Genomic DNA, 19,503 nt, shown 5'->3' on the forward strand with positions numbered 1-19,503 from the left:
GAGAGAGGCGGTGAGTGATCTCAGCTTTTCCTGAGCCGATCGGGTGCGGAAGAAGCACGGGTGGAAGTTGGCGGAGGGACGGCGCGGCGCGAGCGCAGGGCTGAAAGCACGGGGAATTCGCTGCAATAGCGGAGCGGTGACACCGGTGTGGAGGAGCAGCGCCGCAGAACCGAAGCTCCCGTTCCCTCCTGTGTTCGTTTTCCCTATCCGTGGGAGTGCTGTCCGGAGTCCTGCCCGTCCTGCACGTGAAAGCTGTGTTCGGGACAGGTCTGGTAAGGCAGAGCATCCCTGCAGTGCTGGATGTGGTCGTTTATAGACGTAAGGATGGGACTAGCACTGCGCGCACACAGCTGGCAATGCGGGCAGCAGTGGCTGCAGGAAGCGCCGAGCTGCAGCGCGCTGCCCCGGCCTGACCTTTAACCACCAGCACATCAGCCTTTGCTTATCAGCTTCGTATCCCTGCAGCGAGCATCAGTGCTCACAAAGGCTCTGTGTGCCCCCATCACTCGTGCCTGGGAGCACAGCGTGTCCCGTAACTGCTCTCTGCTTGATGAGCGTTACACTTTGCAGTGTTTTGTATGAGAGCCTGCCAGAACGTGGTGAGTTTATTGCTGTGGTCCCTCTGTTTTGCTCGTGTTGTATGCACAGATGCCAGGACAGCCTGCCTTGCTGCATGCTGATCCGGGATGTGCAAGCTGAGCACAAGGTTTGATGCTGTGCTAGCACTGAAATAAAAGCACCAGAAGTATGAAGACCAAACAACACACAGAGTGAACCAGCCAGGCACAAAGTTCAAACCCTAAGGACAGAGCTGGTGGGAAGGATGAGAGGTCTCTCCGAGCATGGGAGCAGTGCTGGGAGCAGGGCACAGCGCACAGGGTGGGAGGATGTGGGCATGCCCTCTGCAGTCAGCAGCTCCAGCGGTTGTTCTGGCATTAATTTGACACACACCACATCTCATCCTATAAACCTTCCCTGCAAAGTGGCATGTGGTTCCACTTGTCTCTATTTGAAGCTCCCTGTGCAGCACATTAGCAAGTTGGCTTGCTTGAAAAGGACTTTGTCCTGCTCAGATGGGGCTGCGGTGCATTCCACGATCCAGTCGATTGTTTCCATTTCGGAGCCTTTTTGAGTATAATTTGGGAGACGGGGCTGAAAGCTTGCTTGCTTCTTCTGCAGCCCTGCATTCATTTTGCAAAGCGACTGTGATTGATCTAGCAGAAGGGAATTCATTCACCAGCGGAGCTGGAGGGCAGGCGGGGAGGACAAAACCCCACAGCAGCCTCTGAAATGAATCACGGGGTCTGAAAAGATCCACTGGGGTTAAGGCGTAGCAATGAAAAGCCATTGTCTGGAGCCTGAACCGTGGCCAAAAGCATTATTTATCCTGATTTGGTTAGTGGTTGTAGGAGGGTGTGGTATTCCCAGGGACTGCAAAGCCAGCGAGCTTAGTGGTGAGTGTGAACTTGGTGTGATTGCTTCACAGATACCTTCAGAACCTGTATGGAGTAACTCAGCTACAGAGCAGCAAATCCAACTCCTGACTTGCAAATACAACTGCGTCTCTTGCATGCAGGGCAAGTTTTCTATAGGTATTTTTATGTTGGTTGGAATATGGTCCCCTTTGGCTCAGGTTAGTTTGTGTCACAGATTTGGGACAGTGCTTTCGCAGGATAGAAGAAGAGCTGATTGGTATGGCTTGGAAATACTGCACTGGGTTTCTATGGTAAGTGGCATTCAGGTGGTGGTTTCGGGCCCAGAGTGGAGCACAGGTTTAAAGTGAGGGAAACTGGGATGTATGGAATAGGGAGCAGTGATGGACAACCCGAGTTTCTGCATCCTGATGTGCTTTAGTGAGCATGTTGAGATACGTGCCCGGACCTTCTCCAGACAATCCGATCTCCTGGAGCCTACAGAACTGGCCTTGGAAAACCTCCCAGTTTCTGTCTGAGCCAACAGAAGGAGCCTTTCACATGATCTCTCTGTTTTTTGTCCAGGATGTATAGCCAGACGAGAAAGTGAGAAAACGAGAAGAAATGATAAGGAAGCCTTCCATTCTCAAAGGCTGGGATTGGACCCCAAATCCTGCTTTTGGGGGCTGGGCTTAACCATCTTCTCTTGCATTGCAGGTATGATGAAATGATGAGAGTTAGTCAGGAAGGCCGAGTGCAGCTCTCTCACAGCAATACCCCTGATTCACAGGAGGGTTATGTTGCCCAAATTCCAAGGTGAAAAATCACCGTTGCATATTTGCTGTGTTAGTCATCCTGCAGACAACAAATGGGACTGACGCTGAGCTCAGAGGCGTTGCTAGAGGTGAAGCTCCCCTGTCAGGGTGCAGAGCTGGCTGAGGACAGGGCAGAGGACGCATCCTGGAGGTGCCATGCAGGTCCCTGGATGTTCCCCCCTGGCTGCAGCCCAGGCTCTGTGCCCAACAAGTACAGTGTTATGCTGTGATGCCAGCTGCTATTTTTATTTCTTTCATCACAAGCACTCTTTGCAGAAGGATGTTATTAGAACTGAGCATTTCCAGCAGCTCTGAGCTGTACACCTGATAGTCCACTGTGTTCTGGAAGGACATGAAACGTATCTGAAAAACCCCTTCCTTTCCCTTTCTTACTGACTGCCTCCTTCCCCCCCCCATCTTTTCCTGTTGTGTAAGGGTTTTTTTCTGCTTTTGAAGCTCAAGCGGTGCCCAGGAGTAGGTGATGAAAGCCTTCATGTGCTGCAATCCCCTTCTTCTCAAACCTATTGACAAACCTTCACCCAGCAATTGCTTTGCATGCTTCAGAAACAGGGCTGCATCTGGGATCTGTATCAGTGCATTGCCACACTTCTGTTTGTCCTGAGCAGCTTCTGCAAGGAGCTCTTTCCCATGAAGATGGAATAGTGACTTTATGTTTCTGCATTGCAACTCTTGAAGTAAAAAAAAAAAGGGGAATCAGCTGTCCTATAGCAGTAACTATGTCTTGGGGTGGTGTTGCTGGCCTAGGCACCAAGCATTGCACTTCATGAAAGCATTGGAAAGGCACAGATTTTCAGGACTAGTAAGCAGAAAGAACATTTATTCTAGGAAGAAACTGAACTTCTTCTGAATTCGAGATGGCATTTCACCACAAAGGGTGGATACTGTGAAACGAGGGAGGAAAAGATGAATCTTACACTTGTTTCCTTGCAAAATCAGGCGCTGCTGGCTGCTTGGGGCTGCTCTGCTCTGTTGTGTTGTGTCCCAGCCTGGTGCACACAGGTAGATGACTTCTGTCCCTGTTGCTTGCAAGTCAGGCTATCTACCAGCAACCGTGTGGCAGGAAAAAGGAAACCAGCCAAATGAGTCAGGAGTAAATCATGGAGGGAAATGATGAAAGCTCTTCTGGGCCTGAAGCCTTTGATCTTACCCTCACACAGTTAGCAGTTAAATCCTTCTGACAGCCCCTAGTGTGCATTGCACAGCCTGTGCTAAATCGCAGCGCTCCCAGGACAGGGGAGGCAGCTCTCCAGCCTCCTTCTTCCAGGTCTGAACAGAGCCAGCAGGGATCCCTACTGCTTGTTTGTTTACTTATTTACCACTTTAAATAGCTCATAGTTGAGCAGGGTAGAAAGAAATGCATTCTGCTTGCTGCTGCTTCTTAGAAAGTCTGATTGGCAAACAAAAAGCGCCAGCTTCGGTTCATGGGATTTGGGCTCTTTGTTGGTGTGCAGCCAACCTTTACAGTCTGGGGACTTTCATTTTCCAAGAAGAAATGATTCTTGAACCCCGAGAGTCTCACTGGGGAATATCTTGTTTGCTCCCCAGATATTGTCCTTTTAAAAGGTGAATGCACTGTAGCTATGACCTGGGATGGGACAGCACCCTGCACAGGTGCTGTCGGATGGGGAAACCCAGATCAGCTCACAGGGTGCAGATGGTGTGCCCATCCAGCTGGGGATTCCCTGCCTATAGGGAATGAAAGTGGAGATCTGTGGATATTCTGCTGGTTTAAGATGGACGGGGGAACCCCAAGCCTTGCTAAATATAGTTTATATATAACTATACTTCTGGGCTGTCTTCTCATACACGGGTCTTTTGTGATGGGAAACCTGGGGCTGAAGTGGCTTCAAAGTATTCAGTTTCTAAGGGCTGCTTGGATTTTTTCAAGATGTGCTTTGTTTTCTTGCCCCGTTCTCTTTGCCAGCTTTGTTCTATCCAGAGGCATTTTCTTCATGAGCTGGGATCAGAGGGCTGTTTTCTTCCTGACCCAACTCCGGATCTCTTTTTGGATTTCTGGCTTCACGGGAAGGATTTCCAAAGCACCCTTATCTTGCTCCACTGGAAAAAAAATCTGTCTTTCCTATATCTGCTGTAGAAAAGCAATAGACAGCCAGGGGAACATTATAGCCAGCAGACAGCCTGGATAGCTGTCAAAAAGCTGCTGCCTCTCTGCTCTCATCCATATGGGAGAAGGGTTATCTTCTGCCTGTGCATGCAATAAGATCCTCTAAAAGGCTATGCAGCAGATACTCGCTTTTTTTTAATAACCATCTTTCAAAGGACAAAAAAAAAATTAGAGAAAGCCAAGAAGCAGTTTGTTCAGGTCGTGGCTTCTGCTGTTCGAGTTGGCGTGTCTGGTGTAGTGCTCTCATCCTGTGTGATGGAGGATGCAGCTGTGAGCTCCAATAACCCCCTGAGTGCTCACAGAGCAGGTGGGAGCATGGAATGAGGCACTGACAGGTTCCTTTGTGTGAACTGTTCCTTCTCCTGAGCAGTTCTGTTTTTTCTCTTCAGCTCAGTAGCTGGGTGAGGGATGCAGGGAGTGCAGGGAGGAGGAATTCTGCTCCTTTCTGCAGTTCAGCATGAATGAAATGGAAGCGTACATTTGTGCACATGAAAAACGCAGAAGATCCCTGTAGCTGCAGGTTTCCGAGGTTCACAAGGCCGCTGGATTTTGGAAGAAACCCAGCAGGTGAAATGTCTGCTCCCTGCAGTTTCAGTTCATCTGATATGTGTGAGATGATGCCAGATTCTCTGTAGGTTGCAAGAAGCACCGGGGTGTGTTTGCAAAGGGAAGAAATAATGATAGCTGCTTTTCTGCTTGTACCCGGCTGCAGTAGGATCCAAGAAGTAGGTGAATTGCTCTGTTTGCCCTCAAAACAACCCGCTTGGAAGTTGCTGAATAAAAGAGAAGCAATCCTTGCTGTTGAGATGGCTGAAAACCAAAGTACAGAGGCTGTCAGCCTCTTGGTCTGTCTAGCCACAACAATGCCAGGAAAGGCCTTCAGCTTTCAGACATGGCTGTACTGGGAACCAGTTGGTGCCTGCACTGGCACATGGCAGTATGAAGAGCAGTCCCAGTAAGGGCTGGTCTGCAACCCAGCAGCTGTACCCCGAGTGCTGTTCAGTACTCATAGCAGAGAAATACTGTTTGGTTCTCCTGGGTGTGATGTTAAGTGTGAGATGCTTGAAGGTTGTGTTTTGTTTTTTGTTTTTAGTATGTAATCACAGCTTTTATATAGACATTTCTTATTTCTAAACAACCTGTTCCTTCAATTCTGAGTAGTTGCTTTTCTAATCTTAGCATCAGAATAAATGGTGCTGCCCTCCTGTAATCTTTTTGTTTGTTTCTATATCTGCCCTATATAAATAGCTTGATTTCTTCTTGTGGATAAGCAAATCAAAGGTTAACATTGGAAATGTGACCTGAGCTGTGAGCAAAGGAAGCACTAGAGATGGCAGGGTGGTTTCTGAGGTTGTAGGAGTAGGAATCTAAATCGATAGCTTTTAGCAGCCTCATAAATGTTTCATTTGTTTTTCTCAGTCCAGCGTTACAGAGCTTCAATACTAGAATACGTATAAGCTCTTAAATTAGTGTTGTCCCTGAGCTGGTTGTGAATGGTGGAAACCAATTCCTCGAAATGCATTTGGATCAGCAGTGGCATTTTCCTTCCTGTTTTAGAGCCCTGAGCCCACACAGCCTCCATCACAAATGAAATGAGCTTGGCAGCCTCAGCACAGGCTGCGGGAGTTCGGGTAAGGAACATGCAGAAGCCTGGAGAGACCTTTTCCCTGCACTGTGACACAGCCCTGAGGAATGAGCGATGTCTCGGGAGCACCAACTTCAATAATTCACAGTGGCTGGGGGGAAGGAGAGACATGTTTGCAAATATTTGTCCAGTATGGGCTCTTTGGAGGCTCTGGAGGACCAGGGGAGTAGGAACATGTGAGCAGAGCATGATTCAGGCCGCTTATCTGGCCATCAACCTCCGCTTGAGGTCATCAGGCTGCAGAGCGTGGGAGGGCTGTGCTTCTCTGGGTCTCGATGAGGTCAGTGAGCCAGAGCTCAGCATGGGGCTGGGTCCTGCTTTGCCCTTATCTCCCTTATCTTGCACATCGCCAGCTGCCCTCCACTGGGTGCCTGGGCTCATTTCTCACAAAAGGGAATTAAAGGAGTGGCATCAGGTTGGAAGGTGATGTGAAAAATCTAACTCCACAGTCATATCTCAGGGTTGTTTTTTTTTCAAGCCTCGTTTTTCAAACCTTGGGACAGTCATAAATAAAGCCAATAGCAATTGCATTTCCTAAACCTGCAATAGTCTTCATGAAAAATTTGATTTCTGTTGAGCCTGGAGCAGACCAGTACCCTTTATCCTGGATGGAATGTTCTCTTAATGCTATTTCCTAAGGAAAAATAACTCTTCTGTGGTTTGCCAATACCCTCTAGAGACACTGAGAAGATGTACCACCAAGTTTGGGTTTTGATTGCTTCACAGTGTTGCTCCATTGCTGAAACCAAAGGGCAGATTTTCCTCCCCTCTTTTCCGCCTGCTGGGTTACATTTCAGGAGGATGTGTGGGTGCAGACACTGCTGGAGATGTGGGTGCTGCCAGTCAGGGCGCAGGAGCACCCGTAGAGCAGGAGGTTTCAGGTTTGGGGTCCACTGACAGCGTATCAGGGTTGGATAGCAAATGCACATGTTCTGGTGCTGGCTCAGTGCCTTGTGTCAGTAAGAACAAGAGAATAATTGGTTTTCTACTTTTTTCTCTGCAGGCAATAGATCTGTCATCATGTCAGTCAGCGTCCACGAGAACCGCAAATCCCGGACGAGCACGGGCTCCATGAACATCCTGCTTTTCCACAAAGCTTCCCACCCAGACTGCGTCTTATCCCACCTGAACACCCTCCGGAAGCACTGCATGTTCACCGACGTCACCCTTTGGGCAGGAAACAGGTCATTTCCATGTCACCGCGCAGTGCTGGCTGCCTCCAGCAGGTATTTTGAAGCCATGTTTAGTAATGGCCTCCGCGAGAGCTTGGATGATGAGGTGAATTTCCATGACAGCCTCCATCCAGAGGTGCTGGAGCTGCTGCTGGACTTTGCTTATTCCTCTCGGATCATCATCAATGAGGAAAATGCAGAGTCCCTCCTGGAGGCTGGAGACATGTTACAGTTCCACGATGTCCGAGATGCAGCAGCCGAGTTTCTGGAGAAGAACCTCTACCCTTCCAACTGCCTGGGCATGATGCTGCTCTCAGACGCCCATCAGTGCCGGCGGCTCTACGAGCTTTCCTGGAGGATGTGCCTGGTTAACTTTGAGACTGTTCACAAGAGCGAGGACTTCAACAACCTTTCCAAGGACACTCTGTTGGACCTGATCTCCAGTGACGAGTTGGAGATTGAGGATGAGGAGAAGGTCTTTAAGGCCGTCCTTCAGTGGGTGAAGTATGATTTGGATGAGCGGAAGGCCTATCTCCCAGAGCTTCTGAGGAATGTCCGCTTGGCCCTGCTTCCTTCTGAATGCCTCAAGGAAGCCTTGGCTTGTGAGGACCTGATCATGGTGGATGAAAGGAACAAGCTTGTCCTGGACGAAGCCATTCAGTGCAAGAAGAAGATCCTCCAGAATGATGGGATTGTCACCAGTCCCTGTGCCAGGCCTCGCAAAGCTGGGCACACCTTGCTGATCCTGGGAGGACAGACCTTCATGTGTGACAAGATCTACCAAGTGGATCAAAAAGCAAAGGAAATTATCCCCAAAGCAGACCTGCCGAGCCCGCGGAAAGAGTTCAGTGCCTGTGCCATTGGCTGCAAAGTGTACATAACTGGTGGCAGGGGCTCAGAGAACGGGGTCTCCAAAGATGTATGGGTTTATGATACTGTTCATGAGGAATGGTCAAAAGCTGCTCCCATGTTGATAGCACGGTTTGGGCATGGCTCAGCTGAGCTGGAAAACTGCCTGTACGTGGTTGGTGGACACACTGCCGTGGCTGGGGTCTTCCCTGCATCACCTTCTGTTTCCTTGAAGCAAGTAGAGAAGTATGATCCTGCATCCAACAAATGGATGATGGTGGCTCCTTTGAGAGATGGTGTGAGCAATGCTGCAGTGGTAAGCGCCAGGCTGAAACTTTTTGTCTTCGGTGGAACCAGCATCCACCGAGACATGGTGTCCAAAGTGCAGTGCTACGATCCCGTGGAGAATCGGTGGACAATCAAGGCGGAATGCCCACAGCCCTGGCGCTACACTGCAGCCGCAGTCCTGGGCAGCCAGATTTTCATCATGGGAGGAGACACAGAGTTCACGGCAGCATCTGCCTATCGCTTTGACTGTGAGACAGACCAGTGGACACGCATTGGGGACATGACAGCCAAGCGAATGTCGTGCCATGCTTTGGCCTCAGGAAATAAACTCTATGTAGTGGGTGGTTACTTTGGGACTCAGAGGTGCAAAACGCTGGACTGCTACGACCCTACATCAGACACGTGGAACTGTATCACAACGGTGCCTTATTCACTCATCCCCACAGCTTTTGTCAGCACCTGGAAGCACTTGCCATCATGAGAAGCGGGGCTTGAGGGCTTGTTTTCAGGAGCTCAGTAAGGTGAGGGTGTTCTCTAAAACTGTAACTTACTGTTTGGCCTCAAATGCATCTCCACACACTGCACTGAAACCACAGGCTGCAGTGAGCTTCCTTTTTATGAGAAGGCTACGTTAAAAACTGAGAGGGACATAGCACCAGAAGAGAATAGTCATCTCTGTGATGTTGGAAGGCTTACTAGCTCTTGGTTCAAGATGGTCCCCTCTGCATCTTATGAGATGCATCTACATTAATGGTTGTGAGGAGGCTGCAGCCCCTTTGTCTTCATCCTAAACTAGCTGGGTGTGCCAGCATCACCCATCTAAGAGTGGGTGGGGAAAGAGGGCAGAGCCCACACCTGCTGTCATGGGTAGGACAATGGAATACATCCTGTCCCCATTTTATGTAGGAAGTTGTGGTATCTGACTCAAAGCACTTACCTTTGAGGGGTACCAGGTAGATAGTACAGCAACAAGTGCTTTGGAAAACATCTCAGTAGTTTGATATTTTTGCTCGTTATCTTGGTTGTCGCTTTGGAGCTGATGAATATGTAGGCAAGTGACCCTTAGGATGCTGGGAAATCTTGCATCTCTTTTTGTGCTCTCTATTTTCATTTCAGTGGGCAGCAGAAGCTGAGAAGCCATGGTGCATTTGATGGTTCTGGTGTTTATTTAACATCCAAACTGTTGCTTGTTATATTAATACTTCTGAGACTTTGGTGTGAGACCTGAGTGGGAGGAAAAGGGGCTTTGTAATCAGAAGAATGTGTTTATTGGTGTTTTGAGGTGTACGGGAATAAGAAGATTGGTGTCCTGTGTAATTCCAATTCTCTGGTTCTCACGTGTTCAGGAAAGCTACTACTTCAACACCAAATGGAAGAGAGCTGCCTCTTTTCCTCCCCAGTGGGATGTTTAGTTGCTATTCTGGTTACCAGTTTTGTCCCACTGAGCATTTCACATTTTCACCAATCTGTACCAAGATGTAGATGGCCAGGAATAGGTCGCAATAGCACAACTGCTTTGTGCTGTGAAAACAAATGCCATCCAAGTGCAAAGTGATCTTCCCAGTAAGTCCATAACACCTCTGCTAGCTCTGCCTACAGTTTTCTGGCTGCCAGCAATGCATGCAGCCTTGCTGTAGTGGCTGGAGGTGTCTTCCCAGATGGGAAACCCTCACCCATGGGGCTAGATCAGCAAGCCTCAATTAAGGTTTTCCTTGGAAAGTGAGATTGTGGGGAGGGGAATTCTTCCATATCTACATCAAAATCCACTCCACTTAAACACAGAGAAAAAAGAATGCTACCCAAAGCCTCTTGACACCCGCTCGCTTCCCTGCTTCTCACTTTGTGGGGTTGGTGCACCTGAGAATCACCAAAGTGCTCTGAAGTTTCCCAGTAATCTCTCTGATGGCAGCTGGGGAGCCAAGGGGAGCTCCTGGCACCTCTACTGGGCTTTTGCCCAACATGGCCACCTGCTTGTCTCCGGTGGAAAAAGCACCCGGGGTGTTATTTATAATGGCCTTTGATTTGCAAAATGCCTGGTTTCAGCATGGGCTGGGCCACAGCGAGGGCATGACGAGAGTGGAAAGGGCTAAAATGAGATTTCCAAGAGCTTTCCCAGCACTAGGAGATAATGGCCTTTCCAAATTCTCCTCCTCAGACGTTGCCTAGCATCTGTCACAGTGGCTCAGTAATCTAATTAACTGCCACTCAGCTATTAAATATTGCAGCAAAGAGTGTGAGGACTCCATCATTTTCTATGTGGGCCAATGGGGCCCCCCTTTAAGAGCTGCCTTAGAGCTGAAAATTCATTTCCTCTCGTAGCAGATGTGTCTGAATATTAAAGCTCAACACCAGCCCCACTGCTTGGAGTGAGAATAGGGAACAGCTTGAGGTGAGAGTTGACTCTTCAGCCACTGAATAAAGAATAGTTCCCCAAAACACAGAGCTTGTACTTTTTTCTCCTGCCTTTTTACTCTGTGCTCTATTTCGATTGTTCAGGCTTTATGAAGCTCTTTGTAGGGGATAGATAATATTTCTTACTGAATGCTGGAACCTGGCACAAGTACAAGAGGAATAGGAACTGTAATATACCAGCCTACAAGAAAAGCTGGTGAAAAGTCAGTGTGTAAGGGTTTTATATGCTTTTTTGGCTTCATTTCTAGTCTTCAGTTAAAAGAAATATTTAAAATATACATAAGAATTTGCCAGAGAGAACATCTCTTCATTTTATTTTTCTGGAGGGGTTTTGTGTGTGTGTGTGTTTGTATGTGTTTGTTGTTTAAATTAATGTTCTAGCCTCAGCCACTGACATCTCCTTAAATAATGTAGCAGGGCTGGCTGGTGAAGGCCAGGTCCAAATGTTTCTGACATGCATGCGCAGCCTATGCCTTACCTGTGACATCTCCTACTCTTGTCTTAGCTGGTTGTTGTTGCACCTGAGTTAAAACTGAGCTCAGAACCTGGGATAACTGGCTATAGGATCCTGTAGCTACTCCATCATCCTAAAGAGGTCTGGCCAAGGGAGTTGCTGGCTTGCAGCTCCCATGATGAGGGGTCTCTGCTACAATACCTGCTTTGTTCCCTATGGGATCCTCTTTCAGAAGGAGGCACCTGGGAGCCAGGTAGGCACTTTCCTCATGGGTTTCTTCAGGTGCTGGTGCACTCTGTGAGCAGGCAGCCATTGCTAATCCAGAAAGGAATGTGCCTCAGCTGGGGAAGGCATAAAACCGCTCAGCTGGAAGCGTGTCCCCAAAGTCTCAGCCTCCAGCCCTCCTGGAGCCAAGGGCAGCCTCGTGCTGTGCACCTTTGGGCAGAACTCCCAGCACCCCTGCCAAGCATGCAGCATGACATCAACATGGTGCTTGCTGCCAGCTGTAATTCCAGGGATCAAGCATGATTAATGGCATAAAATGTGAAAGCCTGGCCTCTTCCTACATGTGACTGCTGAGCTGATGAGGGTGACTCCGGTGATGGTGTGGAATGAGGGAGCTGCACTGGTGCTGTTGGATTGTCCCGATGGGACCTGCTTGGATGTGTCTTTGCTCACTGCAAACATCACCTCGCCTCTGCCCTGGCTGGAGGCAGAAAGTCTGAGTAAGAGGCGTTAAATTCAAGCTGATCTAGGGGGAGAGCTGGCTGAGCCAGCTTTGTCATTCCCGTAGGAATTATGGCATGATGAGACAAATGATTGCAAATGGGAAATGCAATACTGAGCACTCTGCTAATAATGGTTCTCTGTGTTTATAAACACAAGTAAAGCCCATGCAGGAGCTTAGGGTGTGATGCTGGGATGATGTAGTGGTGTTCTGAAATGAACAGTAGTGACAGATGACAGGGACAGCTCTGTACCTCCCAGGAGGTGAGTTGGGGCATACCAGGAGCAAGTTCTGCAAGCTACATGTCTCCAAATTAGAATTGCCTTCTCCAAACTGTCTGTCCTGTGCGACAGCCTCATTTCCATGGGATGAGGTCACTGATGGGCTGGGGACTGGCTCACAGGTACTAAATCCCAAGTTCCATCCTAAACCAGTAGCTCCTGTACAGGTAACATGGTGACAGCAGTCCCCCACACCTCTGGCCTGCCCTGGGTGAGGCAGCATTGCTAAGTGGGCGCTTATTTTGTTCTGGCACTGAAAAGCTGAACTTTGATCCCAAAACCCATGAGGATTGCGGCAACCTGCCAGGCCCAGCACTACATTCTAGTACTGCCAGGCTGCGGTCACAATAAACATCGGATCTGTTCAATGACTCTTTTCCTGATTATTTAATTACAGTGGAGATAACAAGCCTTTTATGAGCACGAGCTTGGCTTCCCTTCTTTGTGGAGCTGGAGCTCACGCCATGCAAGAAACTGCAGGTTTTTGCTGCCATGCTTGCAGCCAGCCACCTTGCCTTGCAAAAGCCATGGATGCCCACAGTAGCATTCAGGACAGCCCGAAACCTGCAAATAATCTCCCTGCTCCTAACCTGCTTGCTGCTGAGTTCGATGCTAGAAACCTGTTAGAACCTTGCTGTTATTGCCCAAACAAAGTCACAGCCAGTTTCTGTTGGTGGCTCCTAGGGAATGCCATTTGCATGTACGTAACAGTGAGGCAGGCTGAGCAGGGAGGACAGTTCTCCTGCTGTCTGTCTCTGGAGCCAGTTTATCAGGCAGTGTTGGAAGGGAGTGGCTGGCCCGGGGAGGAAAGTCAATGAAAATCAGGCTTTTCCGAACCTGGGCAGATGGAAACATGTGCAGTGTGTGCTTGGCCTCAGACTGTGGTAAATCAGCTCCTTGGAAATCACAATCATACAGATGGTTTTGGAGGAGCTGTAAGCTTGCTGTTGGCAATGCCTGTGGAAGCATTTTTATCAGGGAAAGAAGCTGAGTGTCAAGGGAACCCAGTAGCTGCCAACATGCAAAACCTGTTCTCTGCATGACACCAGCTCTGCTCCCAGCACAGAAATTAACTCCTTTTCTTTCCCTCCTCAGATGCCGGCATCACATCCATGTCCCCTGCCTTGCTGCTGGAGCTGACACAGCCACTGAGTTCCCTCCCATTCCCCACAGAGTGTGCCAAGGAGCCTCTCTCATCCCTTCCATCACCACGGGGCACAAAGGACCTCCTGGCTGGTGGATACTGGTGGATACTGGTGGATACTGGTGGCCCAGTGTGAGCAGGAAGATGGAGGATGTACACCAAGCTGCATTCCCCAGAGTTATTTCATGGGACAGGAGGGCGGGATAAGAGATTTTAATATGTTTTTTATAGCAGTGAGCTTGCCGTTGGCGATGCCTGCTGTCTGGGTGATGTGGAAGCATTTTTATAGGGAAAAGGGGCTGGGGAAGTGGGGGAAAGGGAAGGGCTGAACCCAGAACTCAGCACCTGGCTCTCCGGCCGCAGCACAGAGACTGCAGCTGCCAAAATATTAGAGCGTGGGAGCTATGCACAGCTGCCAGCAGCACCCAGTGCCTCAGTGGGACGGGGCAGGTGCCTTTGGTTTTGCACTGTGGATCTTTTTTGGTGTTTTCCCTCCTTCCCGGTGCTGGGCCTGAGGCCAGGCTGCTCCCGGCACACAGCTGCCAGGCCGCATGCTGCCAAAATGCCATCACTGTGGCGAGATGCTTCGCCAGATAAAAACTGCTGCCTGCTCGGAGCTGGGCCTCTGCTTCCCCTCCGTGTGCTCTCTCAACAGCGTGTGGGTGAGGGTGTAATTAGTAAACGAGCTGGAACACAGGTCTTGTGGCGCGGCGGGGCCTTGTTGGGCCTGCAGAGCAAGCAAGGCCTCTTGCCTCCTTTCCCGCAAAGCAAGGCCAAAGGGAAGAGGCAGTACAGGGCTGGCATGAGGTTGGGCCTCAGTGCCCCACATTTGGGTGATCTCTGCACTCCAGCTGCATTTAGGGTCACACACAGACCCGTTGCAGGCACCCTGGCCTGCCTTTCTCCCTGCGTGGGTGATGCAATGTGCTGCAAGCCCTCACCATTGCTTCCAACAGCGAAGGCCTTTTAGGGGCAGCAAGTGCCCTTTGCTGCTGGGAGGAGAACACTTTGTGCACAGCCCTTCTGCAGCACTCTCAATGACACTTATTCACATTTTGTAGGGATTTTGTTGTTGCTGTTTTTTTCTCTTCAGCTGCCTGCAAACTTTAATAAAAATGATGATCTGGGAAAGCATTTGTGTGCTTTTCACAGGAGTCTTCTTTCCTAAGCAAGTTGGATTTAGGTATAATAACAGGAATAATAACAGGCTTGGCACTCGGTGGGGCAGTTCACAACCAACCAACTCTTGCAGCCAGCCTGACTGTAATTATTATTGCTTCAGAGCTTGGGAAACTGAGGCACAGCGTTAAGTGTTACAGTGAGTGACAGAGCTGGGAATAAGATCCAGGGCTTCTTGTGTTAACTGAAAGGCACAGAACACCCTGCTGGGAACAGCCGACATGTCACCCCAAAGCTGTGCAGCGATAGCAGGAGAACTTGCGGTCAGACCACGGCCTTGCAAAACCTGCCAAATAAGCTGAGTGGGCCGGGCTCAGACTCAGCCGTGCTCCTGCAGACCAAGCCGGTAATTTATAAGGAAGAGGAGAAGCATTTATACTTCTGTTTTCCTTATTTGCCTTCGCTTGGCTGCTGCAGCTCCTGAAAAAGAGGTCCATTGACAGGCAAAATGGGCTTTCCAGCTGTGTCCCCTGCTCACGCTGCTCCTCCATGTGCTGCTCTCCCTGTCTTAGAGGAGCTGCTCTGAAAGGATCCGGGCTTCAGACCTGGAACATGACAGCATTGCTGCAGGGCAGCTACTGGCACAGCAGGACCTTGCAAATTTATATTTCCTACTTTTCTAACAGTGGATGCAACAATCGGGAAGCAAAGCTTCCTATGGGCAGCACACACAGGGACTCAGAGGAGTTAGGAACCTAAATATCAAAGCTGAGACCAGAAACACAGCCCCCTGCCCCTAAAGCAGAGTGTCAGTGGTGTCAGCGCACCTGAGCTGAACAGAATTGAGTGCAAGGCTCAGTAGACAAAGCTCACTAATGAGCCCTTTTGGAAACCAATTCACAGCCCAGAAATTACTGTTGGATGAGCAGGAGAATGAAAAAATAGCAAGAGTGTGTGAATGAAATCCCTTTGAGTTTTGTTGATTGAGGTTTTATACAGAATGCTGGGACTTTAAATAGCAGATCAGAGGCTCTCCAACTGGCTAGCTTTGATACGAGCCATGCAAAGACGTGCTCTTTTGTATTTATTCTGGAGCCTGCCCGAAAGACAACTCGAAAGCAATCACAAGCAGCCGTGACAGCAGCAACCTGTTGCTAAGGAATTACATGCAGTGCAAAATACAAAGGTTTCTAAGTTAGCAGCAACAAAGTAAAAAGGGAGGGAGTGGGCGATGAACACAAATGGAACAATGCAAATGCATCCAGAGCAGGTCGGGTTTTTAACTGAAAAAGAGGAGAAATTTAGAATTTTATTTTTTTTTTTTGAAGAGTTTTTCTGCCTTCTCAGTAGGTAGGGCTCACTTTGGTGGCTTCTCAGGGGCCCTATGTTCCAACTGCTGCAGAAAAGTGAAAAGTGCCCATGTGCCATGGTCAGCCCTTGCTGGAGATGGTTTAGGAGCTTGGACAGGACCCCCAAAGCAGCCAGGAGCCCAGCCTAGAGATGGCTCCAGCATATAGGGATCCAGCGCCCACCCAGCTGCCTGTCAGCCCTAGCTGGGATTCAGTTATCATTTGGAGTGGAGCGGAGGGAAGGGCAGGGAGCAGGAGCTGGGTGCAGACCTCTCCCAGGCCCCTGCTCCAGGTCCCAGACCTCCTTCCCCAGTGACAAACCATCTGGACCTCCCTGGGGACAACAAGTTGAAGCTCCTATCTCTCATTTAAATGAAATTCAAAGTGCCTTGTTGGCTTTTAAATACGCATTTTCCGAGCATGACCCCAGCTGCCCTTGAAATAATACTGTTGTGCAACAAATCCCTGCAGGGAATTATCATCTGAGCTCATTCGCTCTTTTTCACTGGAGTCAATTAAAAGCAGAGTAGTCGGTGATTTAATACCTCCGGTGTCTGAGGAAGCCCCACATCCACACAGAGGCTGGCTCTGGCATTTTGCTGGCCTTTTAGACACATTCTTGGAGTGATGTTTTTTCCAGCCACCCAACATGTTCTCAATTTCACCCATGTCTTTACAGAGCACTGAAGTCCCGTGTCCTTGGCTTGTCTTCTTCCCCTGCACATTAATTAATGCCCAGCATCGCACATCTTCCCTGCATTATGTCCCAGGGCAAGCTGTTCTCCATTCCCCACGCTCCTTTCTCTCTTCAGATAAACCCAAAGCACTTCAGTCTCTGAGAAGGGCCATTCAATGCAGTTGTAGTTATATTTCCAAGAGCAGCAGAAACCATTGCCACCAACTCCCTGTGACCAACTGGGAATTTTAAACTGGGCTGAATCCCTCTTGTTCCAGTGCTGAAATGCAGTAGGTGAGGCTGCAAAAGTCTCCTGGTGAGTATACAGCAGAGGCTGAGCCTATTTGTCCACCCCATTACAGTTTCCCTTGTTCTTTCCATTTCACGACCTCTTTATTTAATGTCATCGACTGTTGTGCAAAACCATCAGCGCTGTTTGCAGCAGTGTGACCTACTTTATGATTTTTTGCTGACTTCCTAACTGAAATCGTGAGCTTGGAGTCCACCCAAGCCATTCATTGTTTCTCAGCTGAATAATAAATCCAATTAAGTGGAAGAAAGCCTGGCTTTCACGCTGTCAGTGCCCGCACATCTCACTTCTCTCTCCCCGGCGTGAGCTGCACCGCCACTGTCTGCATCCCACACAAGGAACCTTCTGTTTACGCCTGCGCCCACCTCCAGATGCTGGTGGGGAACTGGTTCCAGAGGACGGATCCTGGCTCTCTCATTTGTCCTTTCATCCCTCCTGACATCCTTTGTTTAGAGCAAACACTGTAGGATCCTCCTGTTCTTGAAGTGTCAGCGCCATGGGCAGTCAGTACCATGGAATTTCTGGAAGTCTGGGGCTGGTGCTGGGCTTGCTGCAGATGCAGAGAGCTACATAAACACCAGTTACTCTCTTCTGGGTCACTAGAGGAACAGCAGATCAGACACATGCACTCAGACAGGTGGATGCTTCCCAAGCCCTGTGGGTCCAGCCCCCTCCTCTGCCCACGCTGCTCCCTGCAAGGCCAGGGCACTCCTGAGCTCACTGGGGTTTCCCACAGGGCTCCACTAATGACTCACCGCTCTAATTGAACTCCTGCCTAACTAGGCTTAGCAGCCTGGATGGGAAGATGCAGCTGGTAGGAACTGATTCTTCAGTGAAAGGAAGGCAGAGGGATGGGCACCAGCAGCTATGGTCAGCAAAGGTTTCAGATGTGCTCTGATCTCCATACTGCTCCTGTGCTGCGTTACTCTTGCACACACAGATTAAAAAGGTCAAAGCAACATCTGTTGTATCAGCAGCTAATGTCGAGTATTATCTTCCCCTTAATTGAAACACGTTCCAACCCTAAACAAATCAACACTTTGCAGTGTTTAACATCCCTCTAACTAATTAACAAGACCCAGGTGCCTTCAATGGTAAAGCTAACTCATCCCTTTACCGTTCACCTTGCATCTGATCACAAGGCAGTTCACTCAGTGAACCAATTAGGGTTTTGTCTTCCCTTCTCTTAAAGCTTCCGTGAATGAGAAGCCTGTCTGCAAGCTCCAGCCCAGCTCGTACCTATGGCCTCCCAGCCCTCCTGTTTGCAGCCAATGCCAGGACTGAATCAACAAGGGCAGCAAAGAGGATGCACGGAAAGAGCAAAAGGAAGAGGCGGTGCTCAAGAATTGTCTAAAATAAGCTGCCCACATGGCTTGGAGTGAACTCCAGCCATACTGCCCAGCAGGCTCTGCAGCAAAACTGTCATTTTTTCCCAATTATAAATCACACACAGTAAATGTGCTCTTCCTCCTCCCATGACTGATGCCCATGGCATGGCAGCAGCCAGGTCTATCAGTGCTGCTGCATTCCCTGCACCAATGCAAGGGCTTGGGGCGACTCCTGCCTGGTGCAGGGGGCACGTGCCCCTGGAGTACCCCATGCTCCTAAGGGGAGAGTCACCTTTAGGTAGGGGTTCTGGGGGCACCCAAAGCGTGGGGCTGAGGAGAAAGCACTCTTCAAATGCTTTGGTAAATAGGTGAGTGAGGATGAATGGGAATGCAAATAAAAGGAGGACCGTGCTCAGGCTTGGAGGTACAGGAGAGCCCTTTCATCTCCCATCCCACGCCCTGGGAGCTGTCAGGCTCTGAGCTCCATGGCAGCAGGCACACACTGGGGCACAGACACCAGGTGGGTTTTATACACAGCACAAGCAACAGAGAAGTGAGCTGGGGGGAAACGCAGCACCCTGCTGGCCAATGGGGTGTTGGAGGGGGACTGGCATTTCCCAGTGCCTGGTAAGAACCAGCTCATCTGGCATACAGCGTTCCCTCCACAGCGTGAGGCAGCATTTCCAGTTCTCAGCCAAATGAGATAAAACACCCTGGGACCAGAGTTACCAGGTTTTGACTGAGATAAGCGGTAATTTCAGTGGGTGACAAAAAATACAAGGCATAAGAGCACCTGCAGCCACCACCTGCCAGTTATCTCGGTGCCAGGAGTCTGCCTGGGATCTGAAGTGGTTGAGATAATGGCTGTGACACTTCCTCTTCTTGTAAAAGGATGAAAAAGAGTGGGTGAAAGAGCTGAACATCACTACGACCCTTAAGCAGATTGTAAATCTTCAAAGAGGAGAAAAATAAAGAGTCCAAGGGGTGCATGGTGGAACCCTGGTGATAAAAGCCATGCAAACGTTAGATTACAGGTAGGGCTGCATCTGCTGCTTCCCCCCCTTCCCCTCCCCCCCCGTGCTACAAAGTCAAAAACAGGAATACCAGAGGGGTGGGAAGAAATCAGGTAGAAAACTCAGACTTAAAATCAAATTTATTTAGAGGAAAAATGACTTTACAAGAGGTTGATGCTGATAACTAAAAAGGAAGATAAATAAAAGCTCGTTACAAAACCTAATGGTTTCTGGCAAGTTACAGAAAAACTGAAGAATTTTACACAGTCAATAACCTGCTCACTTTTTACATAATTACAAATTAACATACAGCAATTAGGTTTTACCCTCTTTTTTAAAAATTCCTTTTTTTAAACTTTTTTT

General features: G+C 49.2%; 1 protein-coding gene across 2 annotated transcripts; it reads left to right on the plus strand.

Moving 5' to 3' along the window:
* Positions 1–6: 6 nt before the first annotated feature.
* On the plus strand, positions 7–14,479 carry KLHL25 (kelch like family member 25). Of its 2 annotated transcripts, none has more exons than XM_003209534.3 (3): positions 7–272; positions 7,022–8,848; positions 13,297–14,479. In XM_003209534.3, the coding sequence occupies exon 2, from the start codon at positions 7,039–7,041 to the stop codon at positions 8,806–8,808; it is 1,770 nt and encodes a 589-aa protein (XP_003209582.1). In that variant the 5' UTR covers positions 7–272; positions 7,022–7,038; the 3' UTR covers positions 8,809–8,848; positions 13,297–14,479. The 2 variants fall into 2 exon arrangements, with proteins under 2 accessions (XP_003209582.1, XP_010715796.1); XM_010717494.3 differs by lacking the exon at positions 7–272 and adding an exon at positions 343–2,129.
* The last annotated feature ends 5,024 nt before the right edge of the window (positions 14,480–19,503 follow it).

Source organism: Meleagris gallopavo, chromosome 12 (genome assembly GCF_000146605.3).
Source record: "Meleagris gallopavo isolate NT-WF06-2002-E0010 breed Aviagen turkey brand Nicholas breeding stock chromosome 12, Turkey_5.1, whole genome shotgun sequence".
Classification (NCBI taxonomy): Eukaryota; Metazoa; Chordata; class Aves; order Galliformes; family Phasianidae; genus Meleagris; species Meleagris gallopavo.

Bases quoted from the DNA above. Each gene is read 5' to 3' on its own strand.
- KLHL25 (XM_003209534.3), top strand. From the start codon at position 7,039: ATGTCAGTCAGCGTCCACGAGAACCGCAAATCCCGGACGAGCACGGGC.